This window comes from Plectropomus leopardus, chromosome 21 (assembly GCF_008729295.1).
Source record: "Plectropomus leopardus isolate mb chromosome 21, YSFRI_Pleo_2.0, whole genome shotgun sequence".
Classification (NCBI taxonomy): Eukaryota; Metazoa; Chordata; class Actinopteri; order Perciformes; family Serranidae; genus Plectropomus; species Plectropomus leopardus.
This window is the reverse complement of record NC_056483.1, coordinates 13,960,700-13,978,674: the sequence shown is the minus strand read 5'-3', so window position 1 is coordinate 13,978,674 and position 17,975 is coordinate 13,960,700. Positions and strand designations below refer to the sequence as shown.

General features: G+C 39.6%; 2 protein-coding genes across 3 annotated transcripts in view; one reads left to right on the top strand and one right to left on the bottom strand.

The window, feature by feature from the left end:
- Positions 1-548: 548 nt before the first annotated feature.
- Positions 549-8,668, bottom strand: armc3 (armadillo repeat containing 3). The gene is made up of 17 exons (XM_042510805.1): positions 8,621-8,668; positions 7,867-7,984; positions 7,351-7,476; positions 7,039-7,107; positions 6,768-6,943; positions 6,480-6,674; positions 6,099-6,282; positions 5,822-5,974; positions 5,629-5,737; positions 4,233-4,482; positions 3,851-3,987; positions 3,443-3,611; positions 3,103-3,197; positions 1,846-1,929; positions 1,405-1,572; positions 997-1,159; positions 549-758 (listed from the first exon to the last, which is right to left on the bottom strand). The coding sequence occupies exons 1-17, from the start codon at positions 8,666-8,668 to the stop codon at positions 549-551; spliced, it is 2,454 nt and encodes an 817-aa protein (XP_042366739.1).
- A 2,865-nt stretch (positions 8,669-11,533) lies between these two features.
- Positions 11,534-17,975, top strand: part of pip4k2aa (phosphatidylinositol-5-phosphate 4-kinase, type II, alpha a) — a 34,064-nt gene continuing 27,622 nt past the window's right edge. For both annotated transcript variants that reach the window (XM_042510469.1, XM_042510468.1), the window contains exon 1: positions 11,534-12,497. In XM_042510469.1, the coding sequence (XP_042366403.1) occupies positions 12,357-12,497 (141 nt within the window). In that variant the 5' untranslated portion in view covers positions 11,534-12,356. The remainder of the gene's footprint in view (positions 12,498-17,975) is intronic.

Below are 17,975 nucleotides of genomic sequence, written 5' to 3'. Positions count from 1 at the left end.
TTTGAAGACTTTGTGGGCTTAGCCCAGACCACTGTAGGGGGCTCAGGGGGATCCCACCCCATGAATGTCTTTCTTTCTTTTTTTGTAAATTTTGTTTTTGAGCAACAAGAACTATTTTCATGTTGTTGTTTTTTTAATACTCTCCGACAGCTTAAAACCTTTTTTTTTTTTTAAACTTTCCAGATTAATTATTAATTGTCATATTGAAATAATAATAGCTGTGCGTGAGTATGTCTCTGGACAAAAATATGTTTTCCTTGAAATGATTTAACCTCAGTGGAGGCATACACAGCAGTTAAATACCACCCTGGTGACCAAGTCCAACTTTCAGACTGTAGCTGTGGCATTGTTTGTTTGTCTTTTCTCTGCAGCTATAACATGAACCCTCCTTGGTGAAGAACAAGGTAATAACAGTGTGTTTATTTAAGAAGATAACGTACATCATTTTCCTTTTGGCCTCACCTGGACCAAAATAATCAAATGACAATCTAAATAATACTCTATTGTGTGGTTTAAAGGTCTGCCACAAAATACGAATCAGTTATCTATTAGTTAAATGTCTGGTATTGCACAGCAGCAGGGGTACTGGCTTTCAGCAGGCTTCCCGGCTGGTGCATAAGGTCTACTATGTAGCGGCAAGGCTGTGAAGAGCGCTCATTCCTGGAGATGTTCCCATTGAAGAGGAGTACCTCGTTCCAAGCTCGGTTGTATTCACCCCTAACAAGTGTGCAGCTCAGTCCAATGCAATCAGCCAGATACTGAGAAAGTCAAAGAGGGAAGACAGGTCAGGGTATTACAGTCTGATTTAGAAATAAAAATAGACTGATAGAGAGGGTTATAATAAAAATACTTTTAGTGGAGAATTTGGGTATTTTTGAGCCAAGGAGCTTGAAATAAGATATTAAAGATGTGGCTGAAATGTAAAATGAGCAAGAAAAGGGATTTTTGCTGAGGGGAAAAGTTGATGATGTTTCACGGGAACTAGGTTGGTGGTACCTTAAAGAGAAATGCCCTATGGCAGTAGATTCCCCTGCTGATCAGACCAATGGGAACAATATTAGACTGAAGCTGAAACTTGAGCTCGCTGAGGTGCAGCACCCACGGGAATTCATGCAACTTTTCCATCTCCACAGCTCCACCCATGGCTTCACTCACCAGCCTGAAATTTAAACACGTGCACAAAATCCATTACAATACAGAAACCTTTAAAATGCTGTTACATGCCACTTTTTTCTCTTTTTTTGTCATTCCCTTTATAACACTTTACAAGTTAGTGTGCAAAATACAGTTTCCAGGGTGTCTCCTTTCTATTAGCTTCAATCATATAATATGAGAGGATTTTCTTCTGGAATTGTAGTAACATCTCTGCATGTTGGTTATGAGCTGGCTGCAGTAATCCATCACCTGGCCAAGGCAGCATACTGCTCTCGTTCATCACTCAGTCGGAGGATGGATTCCTTGACCTCTTTAACTAGAATCTGCAACGAGTCATCGTCTATCATCTTCCATGCTTTCTCTGTAGGAGACTCAGGCTGGGTCTCATCTTTTTGTTTGTCATCCTCCTTCTTCTTCCTGCACAGAGAAACAGTACATTAAAAAGAAATCCGAGTCACAGTCTTAAAAATAGCAATATCATTGGTGATTTACAGTACCATAAAATGAGGTAATAGTACATTTTTGCCTGTAAAATCTGTCCATAAATCACACAAATCTTTGTAAAATTTCAGCCAAAGAATTGTGTGTTGAATGTGTTAAGATATATACTAGTGGCAAAAATAAGTAAGGCAGTGTTACATATGATGATACCGTACGTATTCCCACCCCCGCATACACAGACACTCTCACCTTGGTGTCTTGCGGTCTCCCTTGCTGCTGGTTTCTGTTTCTGATGGGTTGCTCTGCCTCTCTTCTGGCACATCCTCTGCCTCTCTGCACCAGAAGTAGGAGGATAAAATGGTTTACATAACCAAATACGGCATTCTTATTCAAATTTTTTATAGTTAGTTTTGTATATTTACAGTTAATTAGGTTTCGGCGTCTCTGTCTGTGCTTGTAATGCCAGTATGTACATAGGAATATATATGTGTTTGTGTCAGACAGATCCTATTGTTCTAGTCTCTGAAATAGTTTGCCAGAATCCAAGAGAATAGTATATGCATTAAACACAGGTAGAAAACATAAATGAACAATAATAAATAATAACATGTAGCTGTTTTTCATCTCTGCACATATTATTATTACATAAATTCCAGGAGAAAATTAGAAGGTACCCAGTACCAACACATACTTAATGGGTTAAACTTGGGTAATACTAAGCAGTAGATGAGACCACATGAGATCAAGATTACATAACACACTGTTTAAGAATGCCTGGGATGTTGTGTATGTGTGTGCTAAAGGAGGGACATTGTAGAAATTGGGTGGACCAGAGGTACCCTGAGGGGGTACTGTTCTCTTTGGTAACGTTAATTCATCAAAATGCTGGAAGCTTGTAGGAGCATTAGTGTGGGTATGCTTTTGCAGCCTTTAATACATATAGTGTCTTTGTATTGTGTGTCTCAGTCAGTGTGCATGTGTATTATGTGTAGGCATCTTCATGGCCGTGCAGGCATGTACACTTGTGTATTGCTGTGAGTTTAACTCCATCAGTCTAAATACAAAAGCTCTTTGAGTGTGTTGCCATCTTAAAAAAATGGGATAGTTTACCCTGTGAGGCCACGCTAATGGGGCACACTGAAGGCAATGGGGAGAGGGGGAAGGAGAGAAAGTGGAGCACTGGATTGGAGCGGACAAGGGGAGGGTGATAGTAATCTAACAGCCACAATAAATTGTGCAGACAAACTACACAGTGTGACTCGTAGTGTAGGAAACCTGCCAAGTCTCAGCTAATGCTAGAGCACCATCTGTGTGGATGTACTTGTTAGTTTCCCACTCACACAGTACTTGTAGTGCAAAAGAGGCCCAGTTAGCTGTCATAGTTTGGGGAGTTGCTGGATGTATTCTTAATAAATCACTTTAGATTTTACTGGGTTAGTATATGATGCATACAAATACTAAAGGAGAGATTATTAAGATCTAGTTTTTTAAGACAAAATAACATACTCGATTGTTGTGTTGACAACAATGATGGGCCGATGCTCGTTGACTGGCTGCTTGGACAGTTCCTCTAAAGTCAGAATCCTTTGGCCTGCACGAGCCTTAGAGGGAGAAAGAGATGTGAATGCGTAAGAAATGTTAAACTATCCTTTTCTGCAGTATGTTTCCTTCACAAAAGAAACATGAAACAGATCAGTCCAACAAGTTCCAAAACAACAAATTATGAGTGCATCTGCAGATTTTTTTCTGGAGATTTTTTTTTCTTGTTGTTGTTGTTTTTTTTAATTTAGTTCACATTTCTTTCAGTGACCTCAGTTTCACATCAGTTTCAATAGTATTCACACACCTTCCCAGTGTCGTAAAAGCCATCAGTGATAATGTCAGTGGAGGCCAGATGACCTGTCAGGCTGTATTTGACAGACAAGTTGGAGTTAAGCAGGCTGATCATGGCTAACGTGCTGAAGCTGCTCCTTCGATTCACTGATTGGTTGATTTCCTGAAGCATCTCCAGGGCTCTGAGACACACATACACAGATGTTCAGACATTGATGATATATGTAAAAATGCTCAAAAACTCACTCTTAAAGAACCACACATAAATTCTGTCCTATCCTGCCATCTACTGGCTATATAATAGACTACTCAGAGTTGGCTCAAGTGCTCTGCAGTTGTCATCACACAAGTAGATTTCTTCATTTTGTAATTTATCAGTCATGCCCTGATGTTACGGTTGTCTTATATTTCAGTGTCTTACCCAAGTTTGCACATCTCCACAGCAGCAGGCACGTCACTGGCACAGACATTGATAGCCAAGCATGCATTGTGCAGCACCTCCTTGTGCTGGGAGCGCAGCAAACTGACCAGTGGGTGAAGGCCTCCAGCATTTTGTAGCTATGTAGGACAGGGGGTGAATTTTAGGTAGTTAGGGAAAGCATAAAAATAGTGTGACAATTTATAGGAAACTATTGTCTATAATAAATATTGTTATGTTTTGCTGTTGTTAAAAAAATAGTATCAGTAAAACTAACTGATATTTCCTTTATGCAAACCTCTCTAGATTGCATAATATTTTTGTCATTTGCATGCATGAGAACAAGTCAGCAGTATGAACAGTCATTTAACACACAAACACCAACCTCTGCCCTTGCTTCTGCATCACAGACGAGAGCTTCCAGGCACAGAGTGGTGTTGACCAGGACCTGTGTATCTGTCGACTTCATTGGCTCCACCAGACCCTGTACGGCTCCATGTGACAAGATATTGCAGCGAATGACTTCCTGTCTTGCCATGTTGCCAAGTGTGGCAGCAGAATTGGCCACTGTCCTGGGGCAGCTTGCATACAGCTGCTGGACAAGCATCTCATGGCCTCCCGCCTCATGCACTGCACTGCAGATACCAAGGAAATGGAGGGGGGATTTACTGCAAACCTACAGAGCTGACTATAAATGGAGTCTCATAACAAAGCATACCGCATAGAATTTATGTAATGTGTGTTTGATTTGTGTGCTTTGCACAAATAAATATAAAGGAAAACAAACATTAATAGTAAGGCTAGCAAGGGGATGATGCATGGGAGGCGGAGTTAAATGTCCTGAAAATGGAAGGACACAGTATTACTGAAATATGAAGTCAGACAGTGAGAGACGATGGGTATAGAGAAGATTTGTCAGGGGAATAAAAAGCTGGAAGATGAAATGAGAAAAGGGAGACAAGAGAGGTAAAGAGATATTTAGTGAGGGAGAACCATGAGAAGACGGATGAAGCATTAAATCAGTTGTGAAATAGTGGTGAGGAAGGCTCACTGCTCAACTTTAAAATACATACTCCCTCTAAGCCTCAGTTTTAGAGACTGCAAACCTACCAATAAAAGGTCCAATATTATACCCATTTCCAGTCACACATGTGCTCTGTGTTTCATGTTTACATGCTTTAAAGTTAAAATTAGCCATTATTTTCCTCAAACTGTCTGCCTGAATACACGTGTATTCACCAACTGTGTGCAATGCTCCGATTAACGCCTCTGTCTTTATAACAGCCCTCCTGAAAAAGCTTAGTCTACTCTGATTTGTCATCCTTTCTGTGTCTTTCTCTACATCTCTGTATTGTCATTCCAGCAGCATATACAAAGAGTCCAATTTAAAATGTTTATGTTTCAAATTTTAAACAGTCTACACTGACTAGTTGTGACATCAAAATTTGCAGATTTCCTGGTGGCTCATTTAAAGGCAAAGTCTCTGTATATGGACTGTGTGGATTTCTCTGTGGGTAAGTATTTGAATACTTTCTTACTTAATGCATTGTTTATACAGCAACTTTACTTGATTTAGAAAGACTTTAGAAGACTTAGAAATTGGATTAAATACAAAATGGGACTTTAAATGTTTTACACGTTTGGCACTAAATTACACATATTGTTAATACTTTGTGGTATACACAGTCAAAAGACCCTGAGATTATTAATTTCATGTGTCTTCCTTGAGCAACTTACTGCAGAGATGACATTTTTATTACCCAATTGTCATTGTCACTCACTATGCGTTGAGCTGGTTGCTATGTGTGAGGTTAGAGAGGGCCTGAGTTACTGCCTCTATCAATGCCAAATCTTCATTTTTCAACAGCTGTACAACTGCAGGGATACCACCTGAAACACACATAAATCAACTCAGTCACACTGCATCAAGGACATTGTGTTGGTGTTAAGGTGGTTGTGTGAATTTGTACGTACCCAGGTCTCTAAAGCAGTCTTTGCTGGCTAGGTGGAAGCTCATAACCGACACAGCCTTGCAGGCAGCTGTTTTTATGCCTATGTCCGCCACAGACAGAAGCTCTACCAGAACCTTCTCCACATTCTGCTCATGGAGCAGTTTGCGATTCTCAGCTACACCCAACACAGAAAACACACACAAATGAAATTAGTGCTTTATATATACTATTAGGACTTTTAAACCTATAGCTGGGAAGTTAAGAGAAATTTATTATCTGTTGTCTCCTTCTGTTCTTACAGCTTTCAGCAACCCTGGCGATGCATTTAACAGCACTGAACTGGACTTCAGGCGTGCTGGGGGTGAGAACAAACTCCATCAACCTCGTCAGTCCTCCATCCTTGTGGATTAGCTGTAAGCTCTCACTGTCACTCACACAGTTAGCAACTACTTGTAAGGCCTCAGCATGGAGGTCAGTGAAGGCCTGCAAGACATTAAAAAAACAGACAGGGCTCAGAGGATATAGAGGACAAAGACTTTAAATGACAGAAAGGGCATTAAGAGTTTACAACAAGTGATAATTCAAAAGGTACTGTTTCCAGCTAATAGTACAAACATAAACTGCATATTTGGGCTGTTATTATTACCTTCTCCATATTGCATTCTTGTTTTTATACCCACCGTGTTGCTGAGGATATCCATGAGCTTCTCAAATCCTTGCTCTGCCCTGAAGGTGTTGCGTGTATCTTTATCAGTTGTGATAATCTGCAGCGTCTTTAGAGCTAAATGCTGAATGACAGGGAAGTCCGACTTCAACAGTTCCAGAATTGGAGGGATCCCGACCAACTTATGTACTGCCAGACGACTTTGTTGATCCTTATACAGTGAGCAGGAATGTTGAATCTATTAGGCAATTAAATACCACAAATACACTTGTAACCTTCTCTCTATGCTTGAACACTGAGTCACCTGAACCAGGTTAAAGATGATCTCTAGCGAGTTCTTCTTCACATCAGGGTCTGAACTGGACAGAAGCAGGATTAAAGGTGGCAGGCCCTTGTTGTCAAAGATCTGGACCTTGCAGATGAAATCCACTGACAGAGAGGCCAGGCACAGTGTTGCAAACTCATGGACAACTGTATCCTCTTGAAAAGGAGAGATAATCATGATGTTTATTGCAGCTAATACACAGTAAATATCTACTTCTGAGTTATTTTATCTTGTGTTCAAAATGACTCGCCTTCAAGTGACAGTTTGTCAATGATCGATGGAATGACATCTATTTTTTTCAGAGCATTCTTCACATCACCTTTTAGTGAAAACATGAGACAAGGTTAATAACTGTTGCAGTTATTCAGTGAGTAAATCCATCAGTCGCTCAGTCTTTAAGTAAATAAAACAATACTGTAACCAGTCAACGGGTCTCCAAACAGTCGGCTCAAAAGCAGATAGAAGTTGGTCCATAAGTTAACCGCATGGTCAAATCTGTTGCATTGTAAGCCACCAAATGACTCAGAATGAGAGTGTGCATTGATTGTGTTGTGTGACACACCATTGGTGGCCATGGTGCCCAGGGCCATGAAAGCGTTGCGTCTGACCAGCTTGTTGTTGTGAGTGATGAGCTGACAGAGAGGCTCCAATGCTCCGAGTCCCAACAGAGAAAGCTTGTTCTCATCTCCTAACAACAGGGGGAGACAGTTAACAGGGAAATTCAGCATGGTGCCAGGCAGAGTGCCTGTGGGCATTTATTGTGTATCTGTTGAGTAAACTTTGCAATGTGATTTAATATAAACTAATATTGCAGAAGTGGGAATTAAAGCTAAAATGGGGTGGTGGTCAATATAGTAATTTGCCTATGATATTGATCATTTTAGACATGTCAGCTCTTGATATAGAAAGGTATACAAGTGCTTTATGGAGCACAGAATGGCGACAAATGAGATGGTAATGTAGATTTCTCGGTAAATGACAGGAAATAAGCTGCAGGGTTGCTCACCAAAAAATGAAAATAAGAAATATGTATAAATATATACCGGTGTAAGGAATAGCAGTTCGTAGCTTGCTGTACCTTTTTCTGCAAATGTGTGGATTGCTTCACATGCTTTGAATAGGATGTCCTCCTCTGGGGAGCTCAGCAGCAGCACTACTGTTGCTGGAGTTTTGCCCTCAACAGGTAGAGGCTCGAACTGTGTGTGGAGAGACAGGGAGAGATGTAAATGCTTCATAAATGATTATATCTGTCCCTGAAATATACATTTTAGGCAATGGGCATTTGTTTCAATGGATATGGAATATGCAAACCTTTCAGAAACACATTTGTTAGGCTTTTACAAAAGAGTAAGGGACTATCTGTTATTTATTAGAGGGGAGGGAGTGGTGCAGAGCAGGAGAGGCACTTCAGATAAATTTTGAAGCACTGGGGAAGGAGTTAAGTTTTTTTATTTGGTTTAGAGGAGCAGCATTCAATTAAATTGTTGTATTTGCATTTATTTTAAACACCCTCAGAGCCCCAAAACCTGCAAGTGGATTTTAAAGACATGTTTAGTTTAGGGTTTTTTTGGGGTTTTTTTTTTTTTTTATAAATCTCTAAAGTCACACAATTTATCATCTCCAGAAACTGTGAAATATGGTTATTTATAGGGAAGGGAGGGTCATTCATTTTCCCCCAGTCACTCATGCAGGCTCAAGAAAAAATATCTGTAGCTCCAGGGAGGGTCATGATATAAAACAAACCTCCAAATCACACCCCAGCCACCCCGTACTCTGATAAATAAAGTACATTCCCTAAAGGTAACTAGACGTACGTTTTAATAATGTCTCACCGTTTCCTTGCATGGAGTTTCGCTCTCCTTCTTCACCTTCTTTCCCATTATGTGATCCAGAGAGAAACTGTTCAACAATATTGGTGTAAACAGCGTTTATTAATCACAGATAGTCCAATAGCGTCTTAATGCAATCAACCCTATAAACTGTAGTCGTGAAGTAGCTATGCTAGCTAAACTACAAAGCTAACCTGACAGCTCGGTGGGTTGCTCACTGCTCCGTTACGTTAGCAGTCTTCACAAGCGACACTCTAACAGACAGAATTGCTGATAAATTTCTCAATTGTTCACTATGACTTAACTATTTTGTTCGACACTTCAGCTCAAGTTTAAGATTCATAATTTGTATGACAGCCGGCGAGACGACGCAGACTGTAAGTTTAGTGTTGTGGAAAAGGAGGTTGACACCCCGTTGCTAGGCAACACTTGCCACGTTTGGCTAAATGGGGGTTAGAGCTATTCTGCCTTGCAAAGCCAACGTGCAGTATCTGCAAAAATCCCAAACTGAGAAAAACAGCTTTTTGTGTTTTTTTGTCAGTCAAATGTAAGAATCAAATTATATGTAAGCATCAAATTATATTATATTAACTACCAAGTGCATGATTGATTAGATGGGAGTGCAGTGAATTTCAAGCATATTGCAATTTAACCCTCAGACTGACCTTGGCAGCTTTATGGATAAAACTGCGCTTTGCCTTTGTTTTACTGCAGTATAAATATATGGCCATATAATAGTAAGCAGTAAGTAAAATTGTGCGAGCAATTTCTTAGTTATCCATGTAATTGAGTGGACAGAAAATGTCTATTCCATTCTATTTTTAAAAGATATCATTTAAATAAAAATTAAAAAATAAATATAAATGTCTGTTATTCTATTACTTAATACAAGTCTATGTAATGCAGGATTTCCTCTACACACGGGGATTGATTGAATGGCTAGGGCAAATGCTCCTGTTAAATTTTGTTTATAAAATTTCAAATCAAATCTTAAACCCAAAAAAAGGATGTCCCCTACAGCACACAGATAAAGTCCAGCCATGTAAAATGGCCTGCAGTGCTCTCCTATAATTGGTCAAATGTCTTTCTCACCCACAAATCAAAGTTGTTTTATAGTTTTTGTTGTGATTTGGTTATGAGTCTGCCAATATTTTACATGGTAGTTGCTTATTTGGTATCAAGCAACATGAAAACTTTTATTGTCTGGATTCTTGCTGTGTTAACAAGACCACCTTTGTTCATCCAACATCAAACTAATTTTACTAAATTCATGTTTGTACGTTTATACATGTTACTGACACAACACCAGTCACTGCATGGGTTATCTAGCAAAATTATAATTGGTTATGGTTAACAAGCAAACATCTACAAGCAAACATAACAGGCTTTCATGTAGGCTACTGTATGTCATTTTGCAAAATGATAATTAGTCATGGTTAAAACTGGTTAAAACCATTTTTGTCTGCCCCACGGTCCGATGCAAGTTCCACTGGCTTTTGGCCATGGGAAATTGACATCTTCCAGAATGTTTTCCTGCTGTCAAAAATTTCACATTTTGTCACTTTGTTCAGGATGCCGCCTAAATAGAAGCAGTAACTAGCAGCCTCATATTCATTGTTGGTCCTAAAACAAAGGCAAACTGCAGTTTCTGACATTCTTCATGGTAAAACCAAGGCAAACTGCAGTGGGTGACAGTTGCACTTTGCAATGGTTTCACGTTGCGTTCTTGCAGATACTGCAAAACGAAAAACCCAAATATCTCTGGTAATTGAAACAGAAGACCAACAAAACTTTAACAGATTGAAGAGCAGATACTGTGCTTTCAATTAGTGCAAAAAAAGTGAATTTTGCAAAAAAGTGCAGATACTGCACTTTGCCTTTTTACTGCTGTATTGTTTAGGATCTGTTAGGGATTTTACTTTATCAGAACAGAGGGAAAGCTGTGATCCAACTTCAATATTTTCAAAAATGTATTTTATTTCACTATGACCCTCCCTGAAGCTGTAAATATCTTCCTACATTTTTTACAGTTTCTTGCTATGAAAAATTGCGTGATTTTAGAGGGGTGTGATTTGTTTTTACAGAGAATATGGCTTTAAATCCCACTTTTGTGTTTGGGGGTTCCAAATGTCATGTCATTTTATACAATGAGGTCAAGATTTCATTCATCAGGAAAGTATTGTGAATGTGGATGACACGGAGGCCACAGTAAGATGTGTATCAAATGTAATACAACTGGCATTATAGGGTTAAAATGGTAAGTTGCAGGCCACAGTGTGATTGAGTGTAGTGTGTATGTGTGTGTGTGTTCAGGGGGTGGCCGTCTGTCCTGTGCAGGTCATTGAAATTGTATTGAGGTAAATGTGCTGGTGTGAAGGGTGACTCATAAAACAAATGAGCTCTATGGAGCATCAGCACGTTGAGGCCTCTTGCTCTTACTGACACAGCAATGTGCCAGTGGAAACAGCACAGTGTGCACCAGAAAACCAAATGACCTCTAAAGACATTACCTCTGGGGGTGTGGGACATTATCACCCTTCTGCCTGAAATGAGCCTCAGATTAATCTAAACGAAAGCAAGCCAAGGATGGGGGATGGTTGGGATGATGAACATTTTTTTTCTGCTAATGCATTATTATTACACGAGCTGCAAACAAGCGTGCCCACGCACTGACATGCCCACCTGAAAATGGTGGAGTGAATGCTTTATTCTGACACTCAAAGGATTTTGTTTCATTTGTGACATTGTCAATTCGAAATGCAAATTTCGGATGATATAAAAAAGATTGCCGTGTGCTATTAAAAAGCACAGAAAAGTAGCATAGGCCCGGTGGAGGGAGGGGGCTGCAGCGAATCAGCGCAGCAGACACTGCAAAGCGCAGGCTGTCACCTCCCCTCCGCCGAGCTGTCAGTTGACAGCAGCACACATGAGCCTCAATGCTGCAGACGGAGTTGACCAGCCGTTGATATCACGTCCAAATAACCGCTCCTCGGGGCAAGAACATGACAGGATACACCCCTGTCATCTCTACAGACTGACCACAAGCGCGTTAAAGGAGGGCTGAGCCGCTTGCTAGTTGTAAGCTGCTATCCAATGTTAATAGCTAGCTTGCAGGCTAACGGTAGCTTGGTGGTAAACGGAGTCCGGTTCTGCTTTGTGCCGTCAGTGGGCTAACCCTGCCTAGCTGACTCGCTAGCGAAGGTCGGAGGGACTAGCTGGTAGTCGGGAGCGTTAAGTCAGCCGTTCAGCATTATTAATGTGTCATTTTAATCGTTTGTTTTAAGGCTGAGTTTTTTCACAGAGCACATTCTCCTTTTTTGTACGTTTATTAATTTCACTGAGTTTACCGCTGCTAGCTAGCTACTCGGCTATGCTAACGCCAGCTCAGTGAGACCTCACATCGCAGGGGTGCGGAGAGCTCCAGACTAGTCAAGGAAGGAAGAGAGGTGACTTATGATGTGGGCTGAGGGAAGCGGTGGACTGTTAGGCGAAGGAGAGCAGCAGTATTAGCTTAAACACGTCGTGTTTTGTCACATTTTTCCTCGTTGAGGAAGGGCCATAGCGTCGAGTGGGACGTTGGATGAAGAAAATAATTGGGGCACTTCTATTTGCGAGCTGGCTAAATGAATAGTATTTGTATCAGTGAGTCGTGAGCTAGTGGCCACTGTGCCAGCTTCAAGGGAAGACACTCTGTCAAGATTATCGCACAGACTGCAATAACCAGCCTGTTTGCTTAAAGATGGCTTCGGCGGGCAGCATTGCCGCAGCTATTGCGAGCAAAACGAAGACCAAGAAGAAACACTTCGTGGCTCAGAAAGTGAAGCTCTTCCGTGCCAGCGACCCTCTGCTCAGCGTGCTTATGTGGGGAGTCAACCATTCGGTGAGTCAGACCACCCAATGTCCATATGATGATCCACAGTTACAGTATTGTGCAAAAGTCATAGGCCACCATAGATATGCCTTGCAGATGCAAAATTACAATCGTGTATTTTTTGGAATTTTGAATGGAATAATCTGACTGTGACTTTGTCTTGTACAGTAGTCAGCCTACGGCGAGTTAAACTGTCACACATTGTGTATGTAATGCTCAACAAAGAAAGGGATAAAGACCAAACATGGAATTGTACAACCACAACAAAAGGTAGCTCGGATAATCAACATTAAGCTTTGGACATACCTTGAAATAACCTGGTGTAAGTACACCAAAAGATTAGTGTTGTAAATCTCATATTGTCTGCCCAAGAGAGTTAAAGACATTCTAAGAGGAAAGGGAGGTCAGGCTAAATACTTGCAACTTTAGCTAGTTGAAGTAATCATTTCTGAAATATTTGCATTTGTAGTATTGCATAGATGTTTCATGTATGTTCTGGTTGTATTTTAGTAAAGCAACTACTGAGAAATAAAAATGTATGATCATTATTACCTTGCTAAAAAGCAAAGTTTAAGGTGGCCTAAGACTTTTGCACATTATGTCTCCCTCGACCTTTGATGTGCCACATTATGCCTTACTTGCTGTCAGCTATGAGCCTTTGTGTTATTGCAGTAGATTGATACAAAGTAGTCTGTCCAGTGGTTCGCTAGAGTAATGTCGATATAAATGTGAGACTGACTTCAATTATTAGTGATTAGTGATGTTAGTTTTAGAAAGCTTTGTAAAGTTGTAATTCCCATGGTATTAGTATTGCATAATTTTTGATCTATGCACTTAAAATCAGGGTTCCCGTGGGTCCTTAAAAAGTTTTAAAAGGCATTGAATTCACTGACCTGAAAAAAGCACTTAATTAGTATTAAATTGACTTAAATGAATCTTTCAAAAGTCTTAAAATGTGAAGGCATAGGAAGTAGGATTTTATTAATTTTTTTTCTTGACATTTGCATCACAAAATTTCAAAATAATTGCAGATATCTATTGTGTGTGTGTGTGTGTGTGTGTGTGTGTGTGTGTGTGTGTGAAATAATTAATAAATGTATTTTCTTAAACTCAATATACACATGCAGATTGAGAAACAAAGAATCGTCAAGAAAACAGGCCAGAAATGACAGATATTTCACACTCCTGTTTGTAACCAAATAGATACCTTTATCATAATATTATATTTTAACTATCTTCCATACGTTCCACTCTTAAAAGAATTATAATATTTTATTTGATGTAGATAATCTAACTTCTTCAGTGAACAGAAATGATACATTTTATGTTACAATAACCATTTGGGCAAAATGTAATTGTGTGTGTGTGTGTGTGTGTGTGTGTGTGTGTGTGTGTGTGTGTGTGTGTGTGTGTGTGTGTGTATGTGTCAAACTTGTCTTTGGCTTTGGCTTCGGCTTCCTGTTGTGTACATGTAGGATAAGCTTCTAGGGGTCTGTGTCATGAGAGAGCAGATCCTCCCATGCAAGACAGCTTATCTCTGCACTCTCTTTTTCTTCCTTTGCCGAATATTTGCACTGGGCCATACTCATATGTTGGAGAGAGAGAGCAAACTTGGCAAGCAGAGGACATACAAATATTTCTTGCACCAAATCCCCAAGTATTAAACCTTTAACCAATGTTTCGTACACATTATTATAACACACAAGGAGATGGTGCAGTGATCAGTGGACTACGGCATATTATCTAAGGTTTCTTTCATTTCTGTCACTCAAACAATCTTATTAATATATAACCTTCACTCCCTAAATTAAAAATGACTGAAATGTTGATCAAAAATAGTTAATAGCTATTTAAATTTCTGTAAATTGATAAGTCAACTAATTGTTACAGCTGTACTTGTAGTAACTGGTAGTTTAATTTATAACAAAACATCATATGTTATAAACTTGTGCTTTTTATGCAAAAATCTTGAGAAAAAATAACTAGTAGCTTAAGCATTTTTCTTCTCAAATGCAGTGGAGGAGTGCATGCAGCTTAAAAAAAACATAGTCCAGTAAGGTACAAGTATTTCAAATTTGTACTTAAGTCCAGTACTTGAGTAAATGTACTTGGTTACATTCCACCACTGGTAATTGCAGCAAACCAGGCAACTGCATGTTTTATCTGGTTTTTAAGATTGAGCTGCTTTCCGAAGTGTAAGCAAAAAGTACGAAGCAATAAGTAAGCAGCATCACTCATTTGTTCATTTAGTATATAAATGTCTATTTATAGATCAGTAAGAAATTGTTCCCATGGGGTAGCAAATGGTGTAAAAGATGATGATAATTTTGGCCCTTTCATGCAATGTCGCTCTGCTTTCTTGATCTTTTTTTTCTGTTTGTTTTTGAGGCAGTGGTTAAACACTTTGAGACAGTAGAGCCTGCTTTAGAAAATTAATTCAGAATTAGGAGGATTCTCATGAGGAATTTAAATATTTTGAGACTAGTTCCATAACAGCTGTCATTTGTACATTAATATTGATTTTATATTAACTTCATATGTCAGAGGAATACTATTTAGACATCTGTCTACAAGAGCCCGACTATAGCCTAGGTAAGTACGGGGGATTGACATTGCAGAACTGCACTGTAACTGAAACTTTGTAACTAGATGGCTACTGTAAACATCACTACAAAAGTGGGTTATGTCAAGGTTGCATGCCAATTTGTGCTATTTCAGCTTCCTGTATACTGCATACCACGTCTGTCATATTTTTGAAATGCAAAATTTTGGACCCCTTTTTCTGTTTGTTGTTGCAGTTTGACATGACGTAAAAGTCTGCTGTCTTTGTCATATCAAATGAGTTTGCAGTTTTTAGCTAATGCACCAGCAATTTGTGTAGAGCTGATTTGGCCTCTTTTGAGCTCTATTTGTTGTTTCGTGTTGCTTTGAAAACTCATACTGACGTTCTAGAAACCAAACCTCTATTCAATATAACAGAACTGTGATTCATTTTCTTATTTAGTCTTTTTGTCTTACTCAGTATCTCTGTATTGGGTTAAGGAATCTTTGGGTGTTTGATGGACATCAGCGTCATAGATGCACATTGCTGAGGGCACATTGATGATGGAGTCAATACTAACCATGTTGATATTTGGCCTAGAGTTAAGAGAGGGAGTTTAGGGTGGATTATGTAGCCTCTAGATAGCCTAAGTGATGTGAGGACAAGGCAGCCAAAAAAACAGAGGTGTTGTTTTGTATCTAAGCTGTAGTCTGTAGGTAGATTAAGTCACCTGGCTGTGGTGTTAAGTCTGAGGGTGCAAAATAAGGTTCACAAGAGGTTTACCTCCATACATGCAGTACTGATTAAATCATTCACTTTTTGAATGTCACTTGAAATGCCTGAGATGGATGAACATTGATGCAATGTCAGATATGACATCAGCTTTATTTCCTCACTAAGCACACAAAATCCTATAGTATCTGTCAAGACTGATGTTTTATTAAAAATGTTATTTTATTAGATACATTTATTAAAATATCAAAATTTTAATACAGAGTTACATTGGCATTATTATGTAATCTGTTTATGTGTGCACGTCCAATTGTGAGAGTAATCTAGGCTCGTATCAGAAACTCCCTCAGATTCAAGTGTCTTAAAACTGCGGTCTAATGGGCCACTGCCTAAGTCTCAACCATAAAAACCTACACAAGTTTGAAGAATCTACATGTTCAAACTCTTCTCTTGGATTGCATAACACAGAGCAGGACTGCCGCCAGCACATTTCCTTCTTATGCCTTAGGCTGCCTTCCCTGCTGTTTTTCTCACCACTTGTTAAGGCACTCCATTTCTCATACCATTGGCAACATAAAAATGACACTCCATGCCAGGTCACCAGATTGAGCCACAGAGTTACTTCCAGGAGGTGTGAAAGCTGCAGTTTGGAAATGTTAATGTAAGGTTACTTTACAGACTGAAGTTTGCAAAAGTAAACTCCACTTGTACATAACAGGACGCTGTAAAGGAATGAATTTAAAGGGAGGCCTGAGAATGCAACCAGTCTGCAGAGGCAACATGTAAACACATGCACATGTTCTGCAAAATGTAACCCCCCGCCCCTACATATCCACTGTGGCCTCCTAGTCAAAAGCATCCACTTTGGTGCCTCCTGAAAACCATACTTCTTACAGTGTTATCAGTCCGGGTGCAATTGAAACAACTGAACCTGCTAAGAGGGGAGACTGGCCAAGTAATCACTCTAGACAATACAGAAGAGTCACAGATACTACCCCTCTGTTGGTCTAATAAAGCAAAGTTTTTACCTAAAAAAAAGTCTAATGGAGTGCCAAGATGAGACATTTACGTGTTCCAGGACATTCAGTGTATGTCCTCCAAATGATTCTTGTGTCATGGTTGAGGAAAGCAAGGGATTTGTGTTTTCAAATACCTTTGTGTGGCAAAAGGTGTGCGTGGCAGCTTGCTGAAAATAACCTTTGTTGACAGGTAGCCAATTTTTGCTTTAATCCTAATACTTTGAAATTGTACTCGCATCCTTCAGGGCCCAAATAGGTTACACAGCTCATGGTTTTACAGAAATAGATTGAGGCCAAAGAAATCTCAGTTGTAACTGCTGGAGCTTAGTGAATGCAGCTCAAACAAACCTGAGTCTCCATAATCAATCTCAAAAAGCATCCCCTGATTCTTAGGCTGAATGACATTACAAACTAGAATAGTGAGCCCAACAGAGAGTAGATATCAGCCAGGTGTGTTTGGGGGCATGTGGGTGGAGGACAGGAAGTGCAGGGCATGCTGTGCGTAGATATATTCATTTTACATAGTGCCCAAGTGTTTAGGATCATAACATAGTAGGTATGAAATTAATTTGCGGATACTCAAAATAAGAGCAAACTTTGACAAAGGCCAAACTGTGGTATACACTAGACTATGTAAGGGTTTTTTTATAGTCTGGCCGATTGCTGGAAATGAGTTCTGCTACATGATTTTGTACAAAATTTACAAAGGTATGGAGGTGTCGGTGGCTGTGTGGGTAAAGCAGGTGCCTCATAAATAAAGGAAGTGTCCTTGCCACAGCAGCCTCAGGTTCAACTCCCACTCAAGGCCCTTTGCTGCATGTAGTCCCCACTCTCTCTCCCCCTTTCATGCCATTGATCTGTCCTGATAAAGGCTAAATGCCAAAAAAAATCTTTAAAAAAAAATTACAAAGGTATTCAGTGTATGTTAGTTCCTATTGGCAGCACATTGCCCTGTCACATTGACCTCAAATTTGCCCAGTGTATTGCCACCATGAGTGCTGAGTTAACCAAAAAAGGCATTTCAGCAGCTGGCTGACATAATTGGATATTTTAAAGGATCACTGCTGAAATGTTTGATTGAATTTCTAATACAAACCACAATTGTCTTACCTTGGTGTGCAAATTTGGACAGGAACACTTCCTAAACACCAGCAATGAAAAATGTCAATTTCAGCATGAAAATGCCAATAAAAG

What these genes read in the sequence shown, in the direction of transcription:
- armc3 (XM_042510805.1), bottom strand. Translation starts at nt 8,668, where the DNA reads ATGGGAAAGAAGGTGAAGAAGGAGAGCGAAACTCCATGCAAGGAAACG. An exon ending in TCATCTTTAACCTGGTTCAG is followed by an intron (nt 6,675 to 6,767) that starts GTGACTCAGTGT and finishes TCACTGTATAAG; the next exon opens with GATCAACAAAGTCGTCTGGC. An exon ending in AGCAACCAGCTCAACGCATA is followed by an intron (nt 4,483 to 5,628) that starts GTGAGTGACAAT and finishes TGGTATCTGCAG; the next exon opens with TGCAGTGCATGAGGCGGGAG.